The sequence below is a fragment of the Chenopodium quinoa genome, unplaced genomic scaffold (genome assembly GCF_001683475.1).
Source record: "Chenopodium quinoa cultivar QQ74 unplaced genomic scaffold, ASM168347v1, whole genome shotgun sequence".
Classification (NCBI taxonomy): domain Eukaryota; kingdom Viridiplantae; phylum Streptophyta; class Magnoliopsida; order Caryophyllales; family Amaranthaceae; genus Chenopodium; species Chenopodium quinoa.
The window spans coordinates 11,706,214-11,732,574 of NW_018742204.1; the positions used below are offsets into that span (position 1 = coordinate 11,706,214).

The 26,361-nt window shown below is 37.3% G+C and overlaps 1 protein-coding gene across 1 annotated transcript; it reads left to right on the forward strand.

Annotated features, from left to right (window-relative positions):
• Nucleotides 1-6,748: 6,748 nt before the first annotated feature.
• Nucleotides 6,749-10,341, forward strand: LOC110718512. Its single transcript, XM_021897356.1, has 3 exons — nt 6,749-7,170; nt 7,251-7,453; nt 9,675-10,341. Exons 1-3 carry the CDS (start codon nt 7,078-7,080, stop codon nt 9,976-9,978), a joined length of 600 nt encoding a protein of 199 aa, XP_021753048.1. The 5' UTR covers nt 6,749-7,077; the 3' UTR covers nt 9,979-10,341.
• Nucleotides 10,342-26,361: the final 16,020 nt, after the last annotated feature.

Here is a 26,361-nt window from a genome sequence, read left to right on the forward strand (position 1 = left end):
TATGCCAAAGCTAGGCGTCACTATCTTCCTAGGAATGTAAGTTATGTCAATGGGTTTGCAAAATGCTAAACATCACATACACGTTGATTTTGGTTAACTCAACGATATGATGAGTAAGGGGTCCTTACATATTGTGGCAAAAGAGATAAATCGTCACGAGAGCATTGGATGCGATGATTTATCTAACCAAGAATGGCTTGGAGCGATTAGAAAAGAGTTTCTTACCTTGAAGTAATAAATGTTAAGACAAGCCAAAGCATGCTTAACTACTTATTGATTCCTTGGATCTTGGAGTCGCCTTATTATCACCAAATAAGGACAATTTTAATTGTGTGAATAAGACATTAAATTAGTTTGAAACTTGCATAAATTTCAATCTTATCTAGCACTATGATTGGTTTCTCATTTCAAATTTTTCAATTGTAGAATCATCCCTTCAAATAACTCAAACAACCAGTTTTCATTACGCTCAATTCTCGACAAGGAGAAATTGAGTGGGCAAAATTTTTTTGATTGGCAAAGAAATTTGCGCATTTTTCTCATTCAAGAACAGAAGGAGTACGTCCTTAATGAAGAAATGTGTGATGCTCCCAATGAGGAAGTGACTCAGGCTGCCCTTAACCGATGACAAACTACCAATCAAGATGTCAAGTGCATAATGCTGGCCACTATGTCTCCCGACCTTCAGAAGACTTTCTTCGAGAAGGAGACGGCTTATGAGATCATATCTGAACTTTAGAATATGTTCCAAGAGCAAGCACGAAGTGAAAGGTTCGAAACTCACAGGCAATTCCTTGAGAGCAAGCTCAAGAAAGGAGAGCTAGTCAGCCCACATGTGCTCAAAATGATAGGATTATTTGAGAACATGGAAAGGCTTGATGCAGGTTATTCAACCGAGATGGCTATTGACATCATTCTCCATTCGCTTCACAAAGGCTATGACTAGTTCAAGATGAAATATAACATGCACAGCATGGAGAAAACCTTCACCGAGCTTTATGGTACGTTGAAGCAAGCCGAGCAAACGCTCAAGGATGAGGGAAAGCATGACATGCTTAAGATAAAAAAAAGGGCAAGCCGTTTAAACGCGCAGGCAAGAAGAAGAAAGGCTTCAAAGGAAAGGGTAAGAAGACCTTTCCGCCTAAGCCAAAAGCTACCAAGGACAACAAGGAGAAAAACGTAGCCTCTTCTAAATCAAATTCTGAATGTTTCTACTGCAAGAAGAAGGGACATTGGAAGAGAGATTGCCTCACATCCCAGGAAGATAAGAAGAACGACACTGTTGCTTCTGTATTAGGTATTTTCGTTATAGACTTAAACTTTGCTAGCAAAACAACTTAGGTATTAGATACCGGATGTGGCATTAAATTTCCTTCTCTTTTTTCTAATGTCAACCATATTCGCACTGCCACCTAAAGCTCCATAAAATATACATGTTTCCTCCCTTTTGTTTTTTTTTTACTAAGAATGAGAAATACAACCGAAATTTTTTAACACATATTCATTTAGGTAGGTCTTCATAATTAATGAGACTCTACATCAGCTTGATTTTCTTACCAATGGATTAAATACCATCCCTCCTTTTCTTTTTAGCACACGCACCACCATCATTTCCCTTTTTCGGACAGATTATGTAGGGGAATTTTATTCATATCTTCTCATTCAAAGTTCTCTAGCCACCATCCATCTCATCTCTTTTCCTTTTACTTCCCTGTTCACCGCCATTGTTATTATTTCCCACTCTTGAATCGTCATTATTATCTCTATCCTGATTATCCCTGTCAATCTTCCCCCTCCGAAGGATCATCTCCATCTTGATCATCATCGTTGTCATTATGTTCTTCTCCTTCCTCCTCCTGCTTCATATGGGACGAGCTTGAACTTCCATCATCATTATCCGCATCATTATTTGCATCCTTGGATAAGTCTTAAATGGAAACTTCAGGGCTTTCGGGAATCCAATCTTTCTCAGACTTGCTATCTCCTTTAACTCTCTCTAGAGTCTTGCAATTCAACAAGATTGAGCTTGGAAATTCTATTTCTCTCTACCCTCTTTAGTACATTATTCGAGTAAAGAGGCAAGTATTTGGGATCAATTATGATTTCCCCATAATTATCGTAAGCCGCAAACATCGTGCTGCTTGGAATTCTCTGCTTCTCTTTTGAGAGCATAATTTGCAGCATTTCTCCTTGTGTCCTATTTTCCCATACACTCTACGGAGCACAAAGACTCCTTCATATCTGAAATCAACCCACTCATAAATCCCCTACTCAAACTCAAAATAAAAACCTGGAACTAAAGGTCTATTTAGACTAAGTTAGACTTTAGCTCTAAATGATCGCTCTCAATGGGGAAGTTAACGAGTCCTTATCAAAACAGAGGACTCTCCCTTTTATTGCTAAAGCTCTGCTTGCAATAGAGATTGTTCAATAGTGTAAAGACAGCCCCTCCACTTGAACCCAAATATACGCTCCTCATTGTCCTCAAAGCATGTTCAAGCAAACATCTCTTAAAAATGATAAGAGCTCCTTTATAGTTCCCATAACCATACCAAAGTAAAGCATTACAACCTTCGTCATTCATAAACTTCAAAATTAAGAAACAGACCATCCACTTTACCACTATAATCAGCCCATTAAACCTTTAGGATGAGTGTGTAGATCCAGCTCTGAATCTAATCTATTGTGAATGCTCTTTCGATCCCCTCGAATCTTTAAATTTGCCTACCACCAGAATAGTGTTATCATTTAGCGCCTTTGATTCTTCTTCTTTCGTTGGTCTAAATATTGGACCATTTTCCTTATATTTAAGAAACAGAAGGATTTACATTCATTCTTTTGTGAGATGACTTGATTGAAGCTGAAGCTATAGGAAAAAAATTTAAGCTATTTAGTACATCAGTTATGTTTAGATAGAGTTGCTCTAGAATTCTAGAGAGAGACTTTGTTTTGACGTTACTAACCTATTTCATTGGTTAAGGAATGACACATGTCACAATAGGTTAGAAGTTTTTTTTTTTAATTGTAATAATTTTTTTTAGTAAAAAAAACCATATTTATTTTTCTTAAACTTAATTTACAAAAAAAAAAAAAAAAAAAAAAAAAAACCTCCCTCCCCTCCAATCCTCTTTCCCAGTTCAGCAACCCTTTTCCTTAACCCCATCACCGGCCACCCCACCCTACCCAAACCCATTAGCTTGAAATCCTTCTTCGGCCACCGCACCCTACCCCACCCTCATCCCGTAATCTACATCATCATCATCCTTCATATTCCCCTTTCCTTGTTCAGCCACCCACCTCCTCGTTCTCGTTCCCGTTCCTTTTTTCAGTAATCCTGTCCTTGTCCTTAGGCCACTGCCCTTTTTCTGCCCTCAAAACCACCCCAAAAACCCGCCCAACCAACCAATAACCCGCCCAACCAATCAATAACCTTCCATAAAACATCTAAACCAAAAACCCTTAAATCCACTTGACCCCCCCGGGCCACGTGGAAACCCCGCACGCCTACTCAATCAGAACCCAACCCCACCCTATCGAAAACCCACAACACTCCTAAACCAAAACCCCCCACCCCTTAATTTAGCTAAACGGAAAGGGAAGGGGAACGGGGGTTTATGGGTTGCTCTAGAGGGGAAGGCGAAGGTTGGTGGTGGCAGGTTGGCGTCATGACTAAGGATGGTAGGTGGGTATAAAAATGTGTGTCTCACACGGTCACACCACACCCGCCTCAATTAAAGTGGGTATGGGTCCAAATTTGACGAATAAGTAGACGAATATAGGTATAAAAGTCATACTATTATAACTATACCCATCGTGGCCTCGTGGGTAGTGGGTAGGTGGCGGATTTGATGTCATACTCAACCTATTACTTACCTACCCACTTAATTACCTGCCAACTTATTACAACTTTTATTGTATTATTATCACAAATTAACTACTACCTTGTTAATATGCTATTAAATTATATATTTACAACAATTTAGAGATGACAAAATGACATGTTCTGTAGAATTTTTTTTTAAAAAAATGTTGTTAAGTTAGCGAATAAAAACAAATAGTGGATATCCACATGGGTTGTGTCTAGGTTTATTCCCACTTTAGGCGGGTGTGAGTATTGAATTATTACCAACCACGAATAGTGAGTATAAATAAAATTTGGTGGGTGCGAGTATGGAGGGGTACCCGCACTGCACCACCTAATTGTCGTCCCTAGTCATGACTGGTGAAGGGGAGTGGAATTCTTTATTTTTTTTAATCAGTTTTTTAAAAGATTAAATCAATTTTACTAATAAGAAAATTGTTTTAAAACACACCATATATACCAATTACAATGCAACACGTGTAATACTTAACTTATCGAACAAGTTACCAACTGGTTATGTCTAATTTATGGAAGATTAGTGTCTTTGTTTTACTGGAGAATAATCAAAATGTTTTTTTATTTTAGAAATACCGGGCAAAAGTTGTATCCTCGATAATTTTTTAAATTCTATAATTCTTGAATTGAGTTTTTTGCTTTGGACAGATGTTTTAGTCTGAATTCGATCCCAACCCAGGCCAATTTTATTTTCTTGGATTTTGAATCAGCCCGACTTTGACCCAAAATAGCGATCGACGAATTTTTGACAGCAACTTTATCCCTCCACCGCCAAACTTATTCTTATCCCACCGACCCACCGCCAGCCCACCAAACCCACCGTTCATAGCTCGCCGGCGACTAGATTCGCTGCCCATTTCCTCTGCCGTCGCCGGTGAGCTACCATCCCCCACACCTTGGTTTTGCCGTGCTCGTATAGGTTTGTTGTTCTCGGGGGAGTCCTTCGGTGGTGGTCTTTTTTTTGGTGAGTTGGACAATGGTTGGTTTTGCTTCAATTCCTTAGTGTGTTTTTCTTCTTTCTCAGTGTACAAATTAATAAGGTATACATACTTTGTGTTGTTGTTTGGTTGTTTAAGTTGGGTTTCTTTGACCTTGAGGAGCCTTGTGGTGGTTGGGCCTTGTGAATTTGGTGTGTGTTGGTTTCATTAGGTGGGGAGTGTGTTTGCAGTGTAAACGCCTAGTATCTAAATGGATTTTGGATTGGTTAAATCACAGTTATTGTCCTTTCACTTAAATGATAAGGATAGCCATGATTCGATTGCTAATGTTCTTATGGGAATCGGAATTCCTGATGGAGTTGTCAATCTATAAAAGAAACAGGTAATAATTACTTCCGTCAACAAGACTTTGGAAATGCTTATTTGCAATATCATATGGCTGTTAAAGTCCTTTGTTTTGTTGTGCCCCTTTCTAGTGATGGGAATTCCTTGTACTTGGACCTTGCCTTTTCCTTAAATTTGAATATGGCTGCATGTGCTCTTCGAAGTAACCATTTCTCTCAAGCTTCACAACTTTGTTCTCTAGTGCTTGAGTTTGATGGCAATAATATTAAAGGTTTATTTCGGCGAGTTGTTGCTGCATCAAAGTTGGGATGTTTATCTTAGGCCTATTATGACTTGTCACTTGCTTCTCGGTTAGATCCTTCTAATCAGGAAATTTCGCGAGAACTGGATCGTGTTAGAATTTTGGTTCTATCGAAAATTTCAAGGGATTGTGGTAGAGGTACTGAAAATTGTGGTGTGAGTTCACTCCCGAGCCTAGAGCCTAAGTGTGAAGTTAAGGCTTTTTCTCCTGTGTGCAAACCCAATCTGCTACACTCCGGAGCTAAGGTGAAAAGGAGTTTGGATGTTGGTGATGTTGCTTCCTCTAAGAAGAATAAGGAAAATTCTTCTTGTGCTTCTTTGGACGGCTCTCTTTCGGTTCCCATGGAGATGGACCCTTTATAGGGCATGGCGCAACCGACTCAATATGTGGGGTGTTTAGGTGAATCCCCAGCTTGTCCATCTACTGGATCCTTTCCGTTGGCGTCAAATAATAATGATTTAGATGGCTCGGTTATGGATGAGAAGCGTCATCACAAGTTTGTTAATTCTCGGAATCGTAAATCTTGTATGATGATTCCGACGGAAACTTTCGGGAATATTGCTTCGGGCAGAGAGCTTCAGTTTTATTATTCTGCTTGCTTTTCTTTTATTTCTATCCGAGTTGTTCGGGTATCAAAACCTATCTTGGCGGAGGCCCTCCAAGGTTACGAATCTTGGGAAGCAGAGGCTTCCTTTCAATGCAAGGAATCTCCTTTCTTGAGTCATCAAGATGTTTCCCCACATACCTTGATGACAGATGATTCAACTCCTATACAACAAGATCCTCCTCTCCTAGATGATCCCATAGCTTCAGAGTTTTCCTATCCGTCGGTCCATATTAGTCATCCAGTTGGCTTGCCTCATTTGAATTTTAATCCCGCTTGCGATGGTCGGTTTTAAGTGCGGTCCCTATCATCCAATCATCCAGCTTTTTACGTCGCTATCCATCTCTAGGCTTGCGGAAATCAAGTAGCAGAATGCGTGTTTCTAACCGTTTCTTATTTTGCAGGATTAAGGTAGGTTGCAAACGTAAGCGAGATTCGTCAGCTACAGACGACTCTTACAGTGTCCAGCGAAAGGAGATGTTTTTTGATGTAGCTTTCTGTTTATTTGGTTTTCCTGTCACTTAGGGCCTGTTCTCTTACGTTGAAATTCAGTTCAGCTGAGTTCAGTTCAGTTCAGTTCAGTTCAGCTCAATTCAGTTCAGTTCAGTTCAGCTCCTAATTTCCTTCTCTTATAAAATATTCATTTCAGTTCAGTTCAGTTCAGTACAGCTGAGTTCAGTTCAGCTAAGTTCAGTCAATGAGAACAGACCCTTAGTTTGTTGTTTTAGTTGGTTTTTGGTTATAAGAATATTTTTCGTTATATGGATCTATTGTCCAAAAAAAAAAAAAAAAAAAGTTAGACCTCAACCCGACTTACCACATGAGCCTTTTTTGGCCAAAGCCCGACCCGTCCCCCTCCGTCTACGGTGTAGGGTGGAGGCCCAACTAGCAGCACACCGCACACTCTTCCTTGTTTCCCGTTTCATAATCAAAATAGCAAAGTAAAGTAATAATTACAAAAGAGAGCAAACTTCAACTCACTCACTTACACAAGAGAGAGAAAATACCAACAATGGCAGTTTCAGTCATTATTTTAGTCATCGTCATCGCACTCCACCTCCTTGCTTTCGTCTTTGCTGTCGGCGCCGAACGCCGCCGCAGTATGGTAACACACCTCTCTACTTTTCCCCTCTTCCGTACTTCCTTTGTTTGATTTTGATTTTGTTTAAATTTTGTCGGTTTCAGGCCGAGGTTGTACCAGACCAGTACGATGAGCATACGTACTGTAAGTACGGTACTGATGCTTCAACGTTGTACGGAGTAGCTGCGATTTTTTCGCTGTTAATTAGTCATTTGGTTGTTCATGGTGTTACTAAGTGTCTCTGTTTTGGTAAAGGTCTTGTTGGTGGGTCCACTACTTGTGCCATCTTCTTCTTCATTTTTTCATGGTTAGTTTGCTATTTTTCAATTTCTTTCTAATTTTAGTGATTTTTGATGATTTCTGGTAATACCCTTTTGATTTAGTTTGTTAGGGTTTTAGGAATTTGAATTTGATATAAATGTGTTGTGCTGTAATTTGGGATTATTGATTTCTTTTGTTGATTGGAAAGGTAAGAAATTTGTTTTACTAGAGTGTTTTCAACTATGATTGATGGGTGGAATATGTATACTCGAAATACAGCCTTTTTTCGTGGTGTGAAGTTGGGGTTGATAATATAAATGTAAAGCATGGTTATTGTGTTTTAGAGTACCCCTATTTTCCTTAGGAAAAAGACGTGGATTGTCAAGATAAATGAGAAATGTGTGTTGCTGAATTTGCTATCAACTACTAGTATGTATTCTGGGTTGAATGTTATCAGCTGGTTTTGTGGTGTTATGTAGAATTATGTACTGACTACTGAGAATATAAGTTCATCAAGTGTTCATTGGAGATATAAATTTACCCTGACCCGGCATCGAATGCATTCACTAATTCTGTTTTCTGAGTATCTGCTTGGTCTGAATTCACTTCACCTCTAATGTGTAATCATGGATCACTTATTTGGAGAATTGAAGTTGCTTTTGGATTGGAAATGTGATTGGAGTTATTATGAAGTTAAATACATAGCAAATCATTAAAGTGAATTGGTGCTGGAGTTATGCATTTCAACTTCAGGTTCTGTAGTGAACATATAGCTGTTGTGAGTTGTGCAAACTACTTGGGTAAGACTCAGGGAGTCGGGGGTGAAGAGCTTGTAACTAAACATGCAAGTTTCTCGGTCATTCAATGTTAACTTGACTAAGAAACTTTTAATAGTGTTAATTAGACATGTTGATTTTGACATCCTCACATTTCCCACTACCCTCATCTTCTTATCTGGGTTGAATAAGGTGTATTGTTGTCATTGTCAAATCCGGTTTTATTTCCCAATATCTACGTGACATCAACCTTGGCCATTAGATGAGGATAACCACAATGCAAACCTACCAACACTCCAACAGACCAACAATGAGCATACTAAAGGTTGCTTGAACTATTTTTCCTTTGATACCTTACTAATGTTACCATCATATATTCTATCCTTTTTTATATTTAATTTGCAACATTGTTTCATAAAATGCACTTTGAGGACGCAATTAGAGAAGGTAAATAAACAACTTTTAAAAATAATTTGACCACTTGTAAGAGGGTAAAGTAAGGGTATTAGGTGTTTAAAGTTGTCTGCTAAACTTGACTAATTGCCTAAAGTGCGTGTCAGGAGGCAATTTTGCAATTGGAAAAAAGAAAATAGGGGAAGTGTATTTTCGGCCCTATTTTGCTTGGACTTCCTAACTTGTACCTAATGCCTAGATCAGTTTAGAGCCTTTTGATCGATTTATGTAGCCATACCCTCACAAAATTAAAGGATGCTTGCAAGAGGATTCATGAATCACGTGGGGATCACTAGATATGAAAATCAATGCACATTTCATCTTAAGGGAGCACCCTACAATCATCCCGTTGTTTAAATTGAAGCCTATATGTTGGCCAATACTAATACGCTTGGTTTTTGTAGTTGAGTGAGTGAAGTGCTAAGAAAACCATTCTAGAAAGATTGGTTACTTTTGATTTTGGTATTCTTAGGAAGCCTTCTGGGCTACAAGCATGCAATTAAATGATGAAGCATAGATTGCATGACTTTTTAAAAAACTTTGAGCTCCTATGTTCAGATAATAGACAAGATGTAGGATTGACTGAGATCTCAGAATTTCTTATATGCATAATACACCTCCAAGAGCTAAAACTCTTTGGAACATCATATTATACTGTTCACGGATGATTCTCTTTTTGTTAGTTGTAGCACTCTGATGAAGAAGATCATGATCTCCAATAATTATTTGGTGGTAGCATAAGAAAAAGTGGTCTAGCTGCTGTATAATATACAAATGTTGGTCAGAGTATTGCCTATAGACTCTAGCAGCACTTCTTTACTGTTTCATGTCTTGTTTAAGCCACTACCCTCTGTGCATTTGTGTGTCCAATTGAAATGATCTTATCTTTAGATCAGACCGTATTCAGAATTTCATCCAATGCCAGTACAATTCACTAATTCCGTACCTGCTTTTGTCTATAACGTATAGTAAAGTTTTTGATCAATTTGTATATATCTCTTTTTATCAGCTGCTCAAGTATCGTCTAATTACTTGCAGGGTGACCTTCCTGGGCGCTGAAACATGCTTGTTAGCTGGTTCAGTTAAAAATGCATATCACACAAAATACCAAGGAGTCTTTGGTGGAGCACATTTATCATGCGCTACCCTCCGCAAGGGAGTTTTTGCTGCAGCAGCCGCATTGACATTGTTGTCAATGATTGGGTCTGTCATCTATTACTGGATCCACTCCAAGGCTGATACTGGTGGCTGGCAGAGGCATCAAAATGAAGGTATTGGTATGGCAGCTTCAGATATGACACAGCAGCCTCATCATCAAACTGGTGATGTTAGGAAGCCTTAATGCTTCATAGAAATCGACACGGTATCAATTAAGGTTCGGGAAGTTGGATAGAGCTTACCTTATTGATGTGTAATATAGTAATATATGTGGTGATTGATTTGGTCCAAATGATGCATTACTGCTCTACTATCGATATTCTATTTACAGTAAAATAGGTTTTGTTGTTTGTTTTTGTACTTCAGCTGTATATCAATTTCTTCACCAGCCTTCTGGGGCTTTCTTTGCTGTTTACCTTCTCCACAATTAGTACGTGGTTTCATGCAGCTGCAATGAAAGCCATAGTTGCTGTGCCTTGGTCATATTAGATGTATGTATGTGAGTTCTCTTTTAGATTATGTGACTCGATTGCAACTACTCCTTATTTATGCTGGCTTGTTTAGACTAGTTAATTGAATCTGTTTGGTTAGTGCATGCTTGGTTTAGCTGCAACTGAGCAAGTTAGCTACTTAGCTGATTTAGTTCAGTAGACTTGTCAAAGTTTATTGTTATTGTTCTTCACAGGATACTGATTAAAGAGTAGTCTTTAATACGAGTACTTTGTTAAATACGGCATGTCCTTAATCTTCTAGCTTTGGGGCATGAAATTACGTTAGAATAGAGTTAAGTACAGAGTAATATGCATTACGCTGCATTAAAGCGTGCTAATGTGCTAGCTTGTATTAGGGGTATACTCCTTAAATGGGGTTGAGAAAGTATTTGATTCCTTTATATCTTAAATACAGGACCTCCGTGGAACGCCAGTTTCACGTATTTCCGCCTTTATTCCGAAGCTTTCTCGGAAAATTGAGAACAAAGGGATCCGTGGTTCAATTGTTTAATGCTTACTTATTTCAAACAATTTTATTTTATTTTATTTTATTTTATTTATTTTTAAAAAAAACATGGTAACATGTAACTATTTGTTATAAAATAAGTAGAAATGTGAGAGAGAACTGATCGGTATATATTTCTATTCCATATATATATATATATATATATATATATATATATATATATATATATATATATATATATATATATATATATATATATATATATATATATATATATATATATATATATAATATAATATAATATAATTAGGGTTTCCTTGGATAAGAATATAAAACCCTAGATCTATCTAAATACGTTCGGATGTTGTCTCGTAAAAAATCTTAGGTACAAAACCATGGTCAAGGGAAAAAGTGTGCAGTGCGTATTTTCTCCCCTTGATGAATACATAACGTGAAATCTTCTAATGTAATGAATTCGACGTCATATGGTTCGTTGGATAATTTCTCCGATATAGCAGAATATCATTTCTTGATAATTAATTCTTTCAAATCAAACTTGAATTTTCAAATTTTCACATGAACTTATTAAGACGTCTTCATTTCTTCATCCTTGTGGAAATAATACAAGTGTTTATCACTATTTCATTCGATAGTTTTGTTTTGAATTGTCATAACAATTATGACTTCTTCTAGAGGTCATATATACTACAAAATGATGATTAATAATTGATCACATTATCCAATCAAAATTTCATGGCAACACTTGATATTATCATACGTATTTCATGTTTTATATGAGAGTTTGCCAATAATACAAAAACTTGTTGAATCTCACATACTCAAACTTCAGGTTAAGATATCGATGATGTAGTCATATTGACTTTTCAAGAATTTGATAATAATTGCAATATTCAAGATATAAAATATGTAAGGCTGGGTATTTAAATACGCCGTATATAAGTTTTTCAAGAACTCTTCTTACATGATTCATAACATGCTATTATTAAATCGACATCATCAATAATTTCATCATCATTATAAGCCCATTGGAATATAATTATGTTTTTCTAATTTTTCATCTAAGTTGTAAATATGTCTTACTATATATATATAATAAACAATTATATATACCACAAATATTATATAGAAATTAATGCATGTAATTTGAGATATAGAAAACATGATAACATATTAAACAAAGTTTACAATGAGTAATGGCGTAATGCATCTAACAACTTTCGACATATGCAATGATAATTCATTAACCTATGACTCACATATGGACATAGACATAAGACTCGAAATAATGCAAGACACTATACAGTGCAGATATAAATATCCATATTTCATTGAACTTCTGGTCCATAATAAACTTTTGATCATTATCATTGTGTTGGCATCAAAATGGACATATATTTTAATCCCTTATTCACAAGTCCATTCTTTCTGCATATAAATATTATTTATCGGTTTCATCATATACCGGTATCATTTAATTACTCAAGATACAATTATAATTTACATGCTAATTTTACAATGATATCTGAATACATTTCTCATTGGCACCATCATAATAAAAAAAATAAAAATAAAAAATAAAAATAAAAAATAAAAAAAAAGCAATAAATAAATAAAAAAGAAAAAAAATAAATAATAATAAAAAATAACAAAAAATAATAAAAAATAACAAAAAATAATAAAACAAAATAACCAAGGAGAAAGAACAATAATAAAAAATAATAAAAAAAAATAACAAAAAAAAACCAAAAAAAAAAAATGTGTGCTATAAATAATAAAAAAAAATAATAAAAAAATAAATAAGTAGGGTTTTTCAAAAGATAAATAAGTTAATTTAACTAAATCTCAAAACGTGGTTTTAATCATTTTAAAGAAAATCTTTTCGGAAAAATAAGATAAAGAAATATTTAACAAAAGGAATAATATCTTTTTGTTAAACGGATTTTAAGAAATAAAAACAATTATAATATCTTTTCTTAAAATCTATCTTTTATCTTTCCCGTTTTAATTAGATTTGCCAAGAAACTTGTCGCGCTTCTAATAGGTTTCATGTATATCTACTTAACAAATTTAACAATAAATCTAGAAGATAAAATCTTAACTAAATAAATATTGTTGTGCCACGATTCTGTAATTGTGGACTACTTAGGCGTCACGCAGGTTAAGTTCTTTCCAGAACTTATTGTCTTCAAGCGCAGACCAAGTTGACACCTCAGCTTGCTGTCCTCAAGTTCCTGTTAGGGAACGTTCCTGTTAGGGAACGTTCCTGTTAGGGAACTCAGTTCTTGTTAGAGAACTCTTCTTCTACTTTGTTTGACTTTTCTCAAAAGGCCTCTTCATGTCTTCTTAGCTTGGTTTATTCTTCCACCACCAAGGTCTAATTCACCTGTTCTAATCAAACACTAATAAACCTTTATGAGTTTAGTTTGCTTTAATTTAAGTCCATCATTATCAAAACCTTTAAGCTTCAACAATTTCCCCCTTTTTGATGATGACAAACTTAAGCAAACTCTTTTGAAAAGTTAGAACAGATAGAAGGGCGTGTTTTTGTATTTATGTTTATTGACATAAAGTAAACACACAACTGAAATCGAAATAAAAAACAAAAACAAAAACAAGAAGAACAAAAATAAACAGAACAGAAATAAAACTAAGCTACTGGCATTATATCAGAAGAAATTTCTGATACTTTCTCAACAGGAACCCAGAACAACTTCTGCCTCCAAGTTTGCTTCTTCTTTTCCCCCTTTTGGCATTATTAAAAAGTCCTGTTTTTTCAAGTTTAATAAACATCTAGCCACAGCCCCACAAACAATTCATTGAGTGTGGGAAATTGAAGACAACGATCCTAACTTCCCTGAAGTTAGTTCCACTTTCCTGCATAAGCTTTCATAACATACTAATACACACATGTATAGGCAGAGTTCCAAAATATTCATTAAAAACCAAAAGATTAACATCCTGCAGAACAAATTTAAAATATTACAAACCAAAATAAATTGTTTAAAAACCAAAATAGAAATTGAAAATGTTCATGACTGAAATAAAGAGGAAATAGGCTAGGATAGGCTAAGTAGGCTAAGCTGGAGAGGAGTTAGGCTAGGTCTGAAGGAGCTCAAGAATATTCTTGTTGTCCTCCTTGGTTTGCTGCATAGAGGCTTCCAGCTTGTTTTCCAAGCGTTTGATTGCCATCTGGAACTCACTCCACCCTTCTGAGACCTGAGATTCTTCTCAAGTCCCTGTACATTCTTCTCCAACTGCTTCACTTGCCCTGTGGCTGCCTTAAGCTGCTTCTCTGCCACTTCAGCCCTGTCAGTGAGCTCAGCCTCCTGCTAACACATTGTCCTCTTCAGCATCCAACTCTAAAGGTTCCTCCATACTTGTCTTAGGAGCAGTGCTAGCTGACAACCTCCTGCTTTTCCTCACATGTTTCTCAGGGACCTCTTTCACTTTTCTCTTCCCTCCTGCTGTCTTTTTCTCTTTTACTCTCCTAACCTTTACATTCACTACTTCCAGGCTAATAACCTGAAGTGTCTCACCATTGATTACATTTTCAGGTTTCTCCTCCAATCCATCATAAATCCTTTGAGCTTCACTCCCAGAGACTCAAAGACAGTAGATAGTCGAGCCCATAGCCCACTTTGTTCTTTCCTGGAACACAGTGTGCTAGATGTTGATACATCAAAGAAGGAAAATTAATCTTTATTTTCTTAGAGAGACAAAAGATGACAGCCATATCCATCAAGCATGCTTCACTCTTCTTCTGAGTTCTAGGCATAATTGTTTTCCTAACCAGATTAAACAACAATTTGGCTCAGATTATTGTGACTCATAATGTTCTTCCCCCTTTTACCACCTAACGATTCAACAATGTCACCACCTAGAAACTCACCAACCTTTACAGTTCCTTTCCCCTTAATGTACATCTCATAACCCTCTTGTTTGCACTTTCAGAATTGACCCCAATTTTGGAACATCAAACTCAATTTTCTTTTTATTAACTACACTAGATATTTTTCCTTGTTAAACTTCAAATTTTCCACAAGATTCATTCATAGCAGAAGGATACTTAACATTCTTTGATGCAGTAGTTAACAAATACTCCCACCCTTGAAATTTAATTAAATCAAGAAATTCTAAAAACCTAGACTTCTTGCACCAAGATAAATCAAGTCTATGGCCAATAACATACCTATCGGCACTTGCAGTGAATTTCGATTGTTCATCGTCCTCTTCGTCCTCAGCTTCCTCTCTCTCCTCTATATTGTTCTTTTCTTCATCCTCTCCATCTTCCTCATTATCATCCTCTTCCCTTGACTGAATTCCTTGAACAAAATCCTCTACGTCCTGAATGTGTTCTTCTAGAGAATTTTCTTTTTGTTTCTTCTCTTTCTATTCTCGTACTCTTTCGAGAACACTTGAACCAACAATTTCTTCCTTTTTGTTTTTACTTTCTGCTTCCTTTAGGTTTGAGGATGAGGGTTTAGGGTTTTCACACTACTAGAAAAAGGGTCATTTCCGACGGAAAAATTCCGTCGGAACCACCCCGAAATCCGTCGGAAAACCAGTTTCCGACGGAATTCCGTCGTAACCAGTTGTCGGAAAACCTTTCGTAGGAAATCTGTCTTTTTCCGACGAAAATTCCGTCGGAAACACTTTTCCGACAGAATTTCCGACGGAATTTTCCGCCGAAAGGGGTTTTACAGCACCAGGAAAGTCCGTCGGAAATTTCCGACAGAAATTCCGTCGAAAACTGTTTTTAAGGAATTAAAAAAAAACGCCGCGCCATCACGGCACGACGTATCATCCACCACCAACCACCAAATAAACCCTTACCCCTACATCAGACCACCGCCACTACCACCAGCCCCTAACTAACCCCCCACCACCACCCCACACCACCAGCCCCCTAACCCGCCCCGTACCACCACCCACACCACCAAAACCCATACCCTCCTAACCCTAACCCACACAAACGAGCCCAGATCTACCACCCCACCTAAGCAAACCACCCCACCACCCACCTCAAACAACCACCGCCACCACCACCACCAAAACAAACTACCACAACCCAAAAATTAAACAAAAAAAAACCCACCTCACCCTAAACCAACCCAACACCCAGAACCCGAAAAACTCCCAACCCACCTCACCCTAAAACAGACCCACCCTCCTAAACGACCCATATCCGACCAAAAACCAAACCACCATGGCACCAAACCACCACACAAGCCACCACAACAACATCGAACAGCCAAAAACCGCAAATATTATATAAAAAAAACCAAAAAAAATTAAAGACTCGAAAAACATACCTTATTAACTGAAATTGGCTTTGAATGCTTGAATTTGGTTTAAATAGGTCAAATTCGACCATAAAAAGTGTAGATCTACACTTTTCATGGTCGAATTTGACCAAAAGACCATTAATTTGGCCATGGAAAACACCAAGTATGAGAAGAGAAATGAGGAAAGAGATGAAAGAAGGGGAAGATGGTGGATAGAAAGAGATGGAGGAGGAGAGAGGAGGCGTTGAGTCTGAAATTGGAGAAGAGAAGGGGCGGAGGAAGAGAGAGAAGAGGAAGACAGAGAGAAGGGAGGAAGAGAGAGAAGGGCATAATTGAAATGAAGGAGGCAGTGAGGATTTTCTCGCTTTAGGGTTTTAATAGAGGCTTAATGTTTTTTTATATATAATAATATTTCAACAGAAATTTTCCGTCGGAAAGCATATATTTTCAGACAGATTTATTTTCCGTCGTAAATTTCCGACGGATTTCCGACAGAATGTTAAAATCCGTCGTAAATAAACGACGGAATAAAAATCCGTCGTAAATTCCAATATTTCCGACGGAATTTCGTGTCCGTCGGAATCATTTCGTCGAAAATCAGCCTTTTTCTAGTAGTGTCAGTAGCTTTGGTAGTTTTGGAAGGGGATTTATAGTTAACCATTGCTAAGGGAGAGGTTTCTTCTTGAATTGTGCTTTCAGAGTGATGGGAATTTTCTGATGATACTATTTCAGCAATAATGACCATGGTTTTTAGATGGTGGTTTTGAGCTTAGATGGTTTTACTGAAGAGGGTTAATATAATAGCGTTAGTGTAGACACCCATTTGTGTCTCCCAAAAACCAAACCCAGTGATGAGTACCTTTCACGTTGAATCATAATCGTATGAAACGAAAGTGTGGAAAGGTCTAGTGTTGCGGAAATTTTTTTAATTCTTTTCTTCTCTCTGTTTTTGAAAACTTTATTTTAAGAAAACAGCCAATCTAGTTTGGTTGGTCCATAATATGAGTCCAATAATGGTGTAGTTGGATGGGGCTTGAAAAGACCTTTCCAACGATATATTATAAGCCCAATTCCGATGAATATTGAGGAAGTTATGGCCAATTTACTAAACTGGGCTCGGTTTGAGCTTTATGTACGGCCCAATGATCATGAAGAGGGTCCAAAGGTTTAATCCTATTCCTAAACTAATTAGGATTGATTAGAATCTTCTATAAGTTTCTAAAATGTCTTAATTATCCTTTTTTGAAAAGATAAGATTAAGGAATTTGATTTAAATATAAACTTTCCTTTTTTATAAAACTTTCCTTTTTTAAAGTCCTAATTCTATTCAGATTTAAACATGTTCAAAGACAGTCAGATATTATTTTTGTGCCTCATATTTTTTATCCAAATTTTATATGGTTGGATAGGTCTTAAAATTATCTTTCCAATGATATATTATAATAATAATTCTGAGCTATAACGGAAAAGATATGAATAAGATATCAAACTCTATCCAAAACTGACACCGTCTCACTATTTCGTTCATATATTTTATTCTACAACATATTTTAATCTGATTCCGATTGGGTTAGAAAGTAGACTTCAAGATCTTTCCAACGACATCTTATTCATCTTATTCCGATTCCTAGATCAAAAGATATGATAAAAACAAAATCCGCAAAAACTGCTGTCTACGAGTTTTATTTCGATTCGAATTTGGACTCTTTTCTTAATTCTTCGACCCTCTTTTTTCCTATAAATAGAGGTCATATCTCCCCTTTTTCAATAACCAAATCTCATCAAGATTTTCTTGATTATTCTCTCTCTTTCTTTTTCTAAACTAGCCTTTTCTCAAATACAAAATTCCGCATTCACAAGAACTAGAAACACCTAGCCATATTTGAAGTTGCCTTCGCCCTAGACGTGACAGGTTTAATTTCTGAGGGTTTGGTCCAAAATCTCTATTTCAATTATTTAATTTGATTGTTTTGATTATTATTTTCCTTGAAGTTACTAACGTGTGTATTTTGTTATTAGAAAGAGGTACGAGGCATCCAAGTAAGTACGTTAATTGATTTTATTGATATTATGATGTAGATATCATGTCTATATTGTTATTATGATATTCCTAGTATCATGTCTAGGGTATTTTTAATATTAAATATGATAACTATAATGCCTTTTATTCTCTTCCTAATATTTATTCATGTTAGTGACATGGTAGGGTTTGTTATTAATCTTGTTAGTATCATGCCTAGGATCTTGTTATGTTTATTATGCTTTAACATGATTATAATTATAATTTATGGTTATCATGGTGATTGTGATTATTTTAATGATGATTATTTTATTCATGATATTGATTATTTATTTATGTTGCTTGATATGTATTATTTTATTTGTTATTGCTTGATCACCTTTTATTGCATGTTAAAGGGAATTAGTACTTGCAACCACGCTTAATAAGATAATTAATAATCTTGTTAGGTTAATTGTGATTATAATTCAAGTGATCGCCAATAATAGTTTATTTGTGCATAAATATTCAACCAACATAGATTAAACAGGTTTAGGGTTAATCCTATTGATTGCATGTTAGTCAGAAAGCGCACATGAATACGAGCAGAATAAAGTAGAGGCCTATTATTAGGGCAGGTTCAATCTCTTTTAGGTTGGATTTGTACCATCATCTCCGAACCCTTATTTGGTTCATGACCTTATGGAGTTGACGATCTCTTGGATCGTTAAGGGGTGTAACCTTCACCTCGTGAACGGTTTACAAGTTCCTTAAAAACTTGTTGGCGACTCTTTTGCTCTATCTTCTTCCCTTTTGGACGCCACCGTACTTTAGTGTATGATCACAGTGGGGTTCAAGCTAGTGGGATTTTAAAGGCTTGAAACTATTCCCCACAGTTTTTGGCGACTCCGCTGGGGAGGATTTCTATTTTAATTCCTGAATTTGTTTCGGCAATGATTTAGAATGAGTGGATGAGACTCGAAAAGTTCTAAGTATTTCATGTGCGTAATTTTGATTAACATTATTGTCATATGCATAAAAAGGTTCTCATTGGAAAGACCATCCGTAATGAGTCAAAATCATAAGGATTTTTACACGTAGGAAATTTGAGAATTGTCTTTCACAACTAGGACTGAAATAACACCGCGCGAAACTGGATGATTTTATTGAGCACAGAAAGCTGCTGAGGCATGTGGAAAGTAGCGTCAGGGGCCAGAGCTTGGCGCCACACTTTTAGCCGTAGCGCCAGACGCCAGTATTGGCGCCAGGCGCTACAGTTAAAAGTTGGCGTCAGTCTCTGTTTGCTGGCGCCAATTTCCCCCAATACCGAGCCAGAAATATGCGTTCTAATTTCGACCGGTTTTTCGTATTGTTTGCTCGATCCTACTTCCTGATTAAATTTTTTCTCATTTTTCTGAAACCCATATGTGTTCTACATATGGACATAACCCTGGGAATTCATGCTCTATCTACCCGATTGAACGCTCCTGGCAACAAAGGGTACATCTGAGAGGTTGAATTCACCAAACCATGGAAGTGAGTTTTTTCTAAAAACTCGCGGTGTCCTATCCATACGCGTTAACCCTTCACGGTTAGGCTTCTACGCGGTGCATCTGGACAATTAACCATGGACCCTATTTGACTAAACCATATCCCGAACTTTAGAGAACTAGAGCCATGGTTAGGTTGCGAACTCATTGCATCATATTGTGCCTACTTGACTATTTGTGCATTATTTGTTGTGCATATATATCCTATGCTCCTCTTAACCGTTTGTTGATTTGTGTTGAGATTATAATTGATGACTTAAAGAACTTTGCCTAATTAATTAATTAATTAATTGAATCAACAAATTTTTTTTTTAATCGAAATTGACCTAGTACGACTTTAGGCATACCCCAGTTGACTAATAATACCGAAAAAAGTCCCAGATCGAGGCTCCAATATTGGTGCCAAAATCTGAGCTTTAGCGCCACTGTATGGTGTGTAGCGCCAGACATTTACTAAAAAGTCTGGCGCCAACCACCATATTGTGACGCAAGTCCTGTCGCTTGGCCGACAGTTCGGATTATTTATCGAGTCATCACCTAATGCCTAATTAATCAGTTTCCTGTTTAATTCGGTTAATTTTGCTGACAATAATGCTTAATTGAATCAATGTTCGAGTTTAGGCACTAAGTCCCATGGTCTTACACAAGAGTCTTAACATGTCACCTACACTCACTAGTCTTAGCACACACTTTGAGTATACATCACCATGGCCATGTCTTAGGTTCATGCATGAGTCGGTCTTTTCCGTCATTTGAGTTGGGGGGTACATTCTATTCCTAATTCTTCATATCCCTCCTCTAAATCTTCTTTCACATTCTATTCCAATTTTTCTTCACTTCCTCCATCCATTGCATGTTGAATAAAGTTTGAGTCAAATAATTAACAATAAATATCCCCAATTTCCTTTTCCACAGTACTTGGTCGAGGAGAGAAGGGCGATTAATCAAGGACAACCTCTTTATTCAGGTCTAGCTTTTTGATAAACCGATTCGTCAAAAGAGGAGGGCTAAGAAGATAATGGCAACTCAAGAAGAAGTCAATAATCTTAAGAATCAACTGGCTACTGTGACTGAGACACTGAAACTTCTCGCACTTAAATTTGATGACCCTGTGAAGCAAACAAGATCCCATTGCCTCTAGCTAGCGAGAAGACTGGGTGATGATGAAGCGAACAACACAAGACAAGAGGCGAGCTGCAATGACAAGATTTCATGACCTCTTTTTCTATTTCTTTTTCATTTTTTCCTTTCCCCAATAAGTCTAGCATAGGCACCTTTCTTTTCCCTTATTAATTTTTGTAGATTTTTTATTTATTTTCTTTTAATAAAAATGAGCATTTATTTCCTTGTATATGATCATCACATTGCATTGCAAAAAAAAATAAAATAAAAAATAAAATCCATGTCGAGCGAAGCACAAGGTATACCAATGATTTGAGGCACCCCTTGTAGCCACATTATATCTCCTTTCGCCTTTCTAATTTACAAATCCTTTCTTCATAAACCACTTTGAGCATCGTCTAACGATAGACCTTTCTTTTTTTCAACCTACATTTACCTAACCTTGGGATGGGATGGTGTGTAACTTATGCAATTCTAAGCTTGAGTGAATCCAAAAAAAATTAAAAATAAGCAATGATAAAAAATAAATAAAAGTGTACAAAAGGGTAAGTGTTCCAATGTCTTTGATATGAAAGTATCTTCGATAAGAACACGTCTCAGATTGCGTCTCTTATCGAGTGCTCGGTACCGTGCCTGAGAAACATGAATGCCAAGTGAGTGATAGACCGCATGATCGGGATTTCCCACACTTATAAAAATAAAATGGATGCTAAAGCAAAAGAAAAGAAAGAGCTAAAAAAAGAGTAGAAAACCTCAAGCATGAAAATAGAAATATTCAAAAGCAAGGTTGCACACCTTGGGGGCTTATCTAGGGTCTTGAGCCTTTATCCCTTTTTTCTATAACCTTTAGCCTAACCACGTTACAACCCTTAAAAAGACCTTTTTTTGAGGTATACACACTTGTGCGAGGTTCGGCTAGAGCTACGTTCGGCCTGATTCCTAACGGATACGTAGGCAACCTCACATCGAGGTGCGACCGTAATAAACATGTATTCATATTCACATTCACACACTTACACCATGATCATATTAAGGGATCTCCAATGCTCATCCCTATTCATTTAGAGCTAGACTTGGGGGCTTGATCCCTACACCATTAGCTTATCTAGCTTAAGAGTTACCACCATTTGACTCTTTTAATAAATAATATTTTTTCACACACTTAGCTCTTGCGGCCTAACTTTAGTGTCACTATCACACACTGCACAAATACATGACCAAATATACTTCCCTTAGGAACCCTTTGTCATGAAATCTTAATACAACACTGAAGCATGCCTTGTTATATCAAAATCGCTCATCAATCGTAATCATCATTGCATCACGAAGTATGAAGTGCTTAGCCTCCGTGCCTAAGTTACCCAAATACTTTCATCATGGAGTCAACAGTTGAGATAGCCTAGGATGGGTTAATCCTTGAATCTTGAGAGATAGTATCAAACAACATTTGACTAAGCTCATTCAACATGCATTCGAAAACTTTCGATTCTTTTTCGCGTCTTTCCTTTTCGGGAGAAAGTCGGTACCCTCCACAAAAATGACGGAAAATTTTTGCTTTTTAGCATTTTTCGAGTCGCATAATCAACACTATGCACACACGGGTCATGAGTCTAACACATGTGTCATTTCACTTTGAGTCGAGTCAACCTCGAGTCAGTCATATCGAGTCAAGTTTATACCTTGAGTCGTGCCAAGTCGATGAGTCAAGCAACATTAAACCTTACGTCAACCCTAAGATAATATTAAGCCTTAGGTCAAGCCTAAGATGGTTAAAGAAATTGGCAAAGTTCTATAGTCAAAAATAAATACAGGTGCAGCAGAATAGGGAGGACCCTACTCCAATTCCTAGCGCCAAAGATATCTCAGCAACGACAGAGCTCGAAGCCTCTCAAAAAGGTGATTTCGACTTCATACAGCAATTTCGGGTTCCTTGGTACACCATTTAGCCCCTATAAGCAATTTGACATGATTAAGTAGTCAGTTTGATTACAATCACAATAAGGGGTCGACCTGATGAAAGATCGTCTCGCTTAGCTTAAAGCGCCTAAGATATGGCTCATTACGGAAACACCGACATACTGGTTTTAGCGAAAGAAAAGTTCAGGCGAGCTTTAGAGATCGACAAACGTTGGTCTTCGGAAATTTTTCTTCAGAACGTTATCGCAACAAACATTCAAGCACCGAAGCTCTATTGTTCAGAGACGCCTGAACATTTCCATCAAAAGCTCTTTTGCTCCAGAGACGCGTGGGCATATCATCAAAGCTCTTTTGTTCAGAGACGCGTGGACATTTCATTGAAGCTCTTTTGCTCAGAGACGCGTGGGCATATCAATCAAGCTCTTTTGTTCAGAGACGCGTGGACATTTCATACAAGCTCTTTAGTTCAGAGACGCGTGGACATTTCCTATTTTCAAAGCTCTTTTGTTCAGAGACGCGTGGACATTTCATTCAAGCTCTTTTGTTCAGAGACGCGTGGACAATCCTTTTCAAAAGCTCTTTTGTTCAGAGACGCGTGGACATTTCCATCAAAAGCTCTTTTGTTCAGAGACGCGTGGACATTTCCTATTTTCAAGTTCTTTTGCTCGGAGACGCGTGGGCATCCTATTACTAAACTCTTCGTTCAGAGATACGTGGACACATCATTCAGAAGATCATATCAAAAAGAAGCTCTTTTGTTCAGAGGCACGTGAACATATCAAAAGGAAGCTCTTTCTTCAGAGACGAGTGAACATCGAAACAACAAGGTGGCGTTCCCTAGACTGTGGAAAGTTGTCACAAACAACTGAAGATTGTTTCAACAGAAGCAATCTTCGATAGTATTCCCTTGGACGCGGAATATTATCATTGCGGAGGAGGATCGTTTCAGGCGAAGCAATCTTCTAATTTGGAAGCAGTTACGGGCGTAGCGGATTTCAAGTGGGATGGCATTCTCTAGCTTGTAGGAGGTCATCAAAACAACGGCAGTACAGCAGCAAATCGGTTACTTTCAGAGACGTGTGCTCGACGGTGCAAAATACGCGTTTCTTAACTCTTTTACCTGTTTAACTAACGCTAGTTTTTCAGGTATCGACGTTACAAGAGTGATTTAGGATCGCAGAACGTTCTGAATCATTCTCCGTTCCTGTCGATACTTTGACTTTTGTTTTCGAAACTTGCGTTTCTCCAAACTCAGTCAAAGTGGGGGCTTCTGTAGACACCCATTTGTATCTCCCCAAAAACAAACCTAGTGATGAGTACCTTTTACGTTGAATCATAATCGAATGAAACGAAAGTGTGGTAAGGTCTAGTGTTGCGGAAAGTTTTTTAATTCTTTTCTTCTCTCTGTTTTTGAAAACTTTATTTTAAGAAAACAGCCAATCCAGTTTGGTTGGTCCATGATATGGGTCCAATAATGGTGTAGTTGGATGGGGATTGAAAAGAACTTTCCAACGATATATTATAAGCCCAATTCCAATGAATATTGAGGAAGTTATGGCCAATTTACTAAACTGGGCTCGGTTTGAGCTTTATGTACGGCCCAATGATCATGAGGAGGGTCCAAAGGTTTAATCCTACTCCTAAACTAATTAGGATTGATTAGAATCTTCTATAAGTTTTTAAAATGTCTTAATTATCCTTTTTTGAAAAGATAAGATTAAGGAATTTGATTTAAATATAAACTTTCCTTTTTTATAAAACTTTCCTTATTTAAAGTCCTAATTCTATTCGGATTTAAACATGTTCAAAGACAGTCAGATATTATTTTTGTGCCTCATATTTTTTATCCAAATTTTATATGGTTGGATAGATCTTGAAATTATCTTTCCAATGATATATTATAATAATAATTCTGAGCTATAACGGAAAAGATATGAATAAGATATCAAACTCTATCCAAAACTGACACCGTCTCACTATTTCATTCATATATTTTATTCTAAAACAAATTTTAATCTGATTCTAATTGAGTTAGAAAGTAGACTTCAAGATATTTCCAACGACATCTTATTCATCTTATTCCGATTCCTAGATCAAAAGATATGATAAAAACAAAATCCGTAAAAACTGCTGTCTACGAGTTTTATTTCGATTCGAGTTTGGATTCTTTTCTTTACTAAACTGGGCCGTATTTAAAACTCAAACCGGGCCCAGTTTAGTAAATTGGCCATAAATTCCTCAATATTCATCGGAATTGGGCTTATAATATATCGTTGGAAAGGTCTTTGCAAACCCCATCCAACTACACCACTATTGGACCCATATCATGGACCAACCAAACTGGATTGGCTGTTTTCTTAAAATAAAGTTTTCAAAAACAGAAAGAAGAGAAAAGAAAAGAAAAGAAATAAAACTTTCCGCAACACTAGACCTTTCCACACTTTCGTTTCATTCGATTATGATTCAACGTGAAAGGTACTCATCACTGGGTTTGGTTTTGGGGAGACACATTTGGGTGTCTACAGAAGCCCCCACTTTGACTGAGTTTGGAGAAACGCAAGTTTCGAAAACGAAAGTAAAAGTATCGATAGGGACGGAGAATGATTCAGAACGTTCTGCGATCCTAAATCACTCTTGTAATGCCGATACCTGCAAAACTAGCATTAGTTAAACAGATAAAAGAGTTAAGAAACGCGTATCTTGCACCGTCGAGCACACGTCTCTGAAAGTAACTGATTGCTGCTGTTGTTTCTGTTGTTGTTGTTTTGACGACCTCCTGCAAGCTAGAGAATGCCATCCCGCTTGAAAACCGCTACGCCTTGTAACTGCTTCCAAATTAGAAGATTGCTTCGCCTGAAACTATCCTCTCCGCTGTGATAATATTCCACGTCCAAGGGAACATCATCGAAAATTATTTCTCTTGAAATAATTCTCATCCACATTATGATCATCTTCCATGCCTCAGGAACTATGATCGAAGACAATTTCGCCCGAAATTACCTTCAGTTGTTTGTGACAACTTTCCGCAAGCTAGGGAATGATGCCGAAGACATCTTCTCTTGAAGTCATCCTCACTTGATGCGATAATTTCCCAAAGGAAAATACCGAAGATCCACGCCTGTCAATCCTTAAAAGTTCGCCTCAACTTTGCTTTTGCTATGCCTGTACGTCAGCGCTCTTTGTTCTTGAACCTATATGTCGGTGCTTTTTGCTAATGAGCCAATGCTTAGGCGCTTTAAGCTTAGTGAGACGATCTTTTTATCAGGTCGATCACTTTATGTAATCAAGCCGATTACCTAATCATGTCAAATTGCTTAGAGGGGCTAACTGGCGTACCAAGGAACCCAAAATATATCGCAGAAGGATAGCACAACCCCAACAGGTGGCTGGCTGCTTTGGCGTCGCTGAAAATCAATCAGCGCTAAACATATGGCATTAGCGCCATGCGCTGAAATTGGCGTCTGGCGCCAAACACAGAAAATGACGCCAATGCCTAGGGCCTGGCGCCAGCACGGGAATCACTTTAAATTCCCGTTTTCAGTTCATTTCGTGCTCTGGTTTGTTGCGAACGCTGCTCGAAAGAAGTCGAAACTTCAATTGATCGTTGCTCATTCGTTTCTCAACCGAATTCGCTCAAATTTGTTGCAAATCAAAGCTCTTCTCATCCATATTCCCGATCTATGTAAGTTTTCCTCCAACTCACACCGGGTTTTACG

Coding starts and splice junctions, on each gene's coding strand:
- LOC110718512 (XM_021897356.1), top strand. CDS start 7,078: ATGGCAGTTTCAGTCATTATTTTAGTCATCGTCATCGCACTCCACCTC. Junction 7,171..7,250: donor CCGAACGCCGCCGCAGTATG/GTAACACACCTC, acceptor TGTCGGTTTCAG/GCCGAGGTTGTACCAGACCA. Junction 7,454..9,674: donor TTCTTCTTCATTTTTTCATG/GTTAGTTTGCTA, acceptor AATTACTTGCAG/GGTGACCTTCCTGGGCGCTG.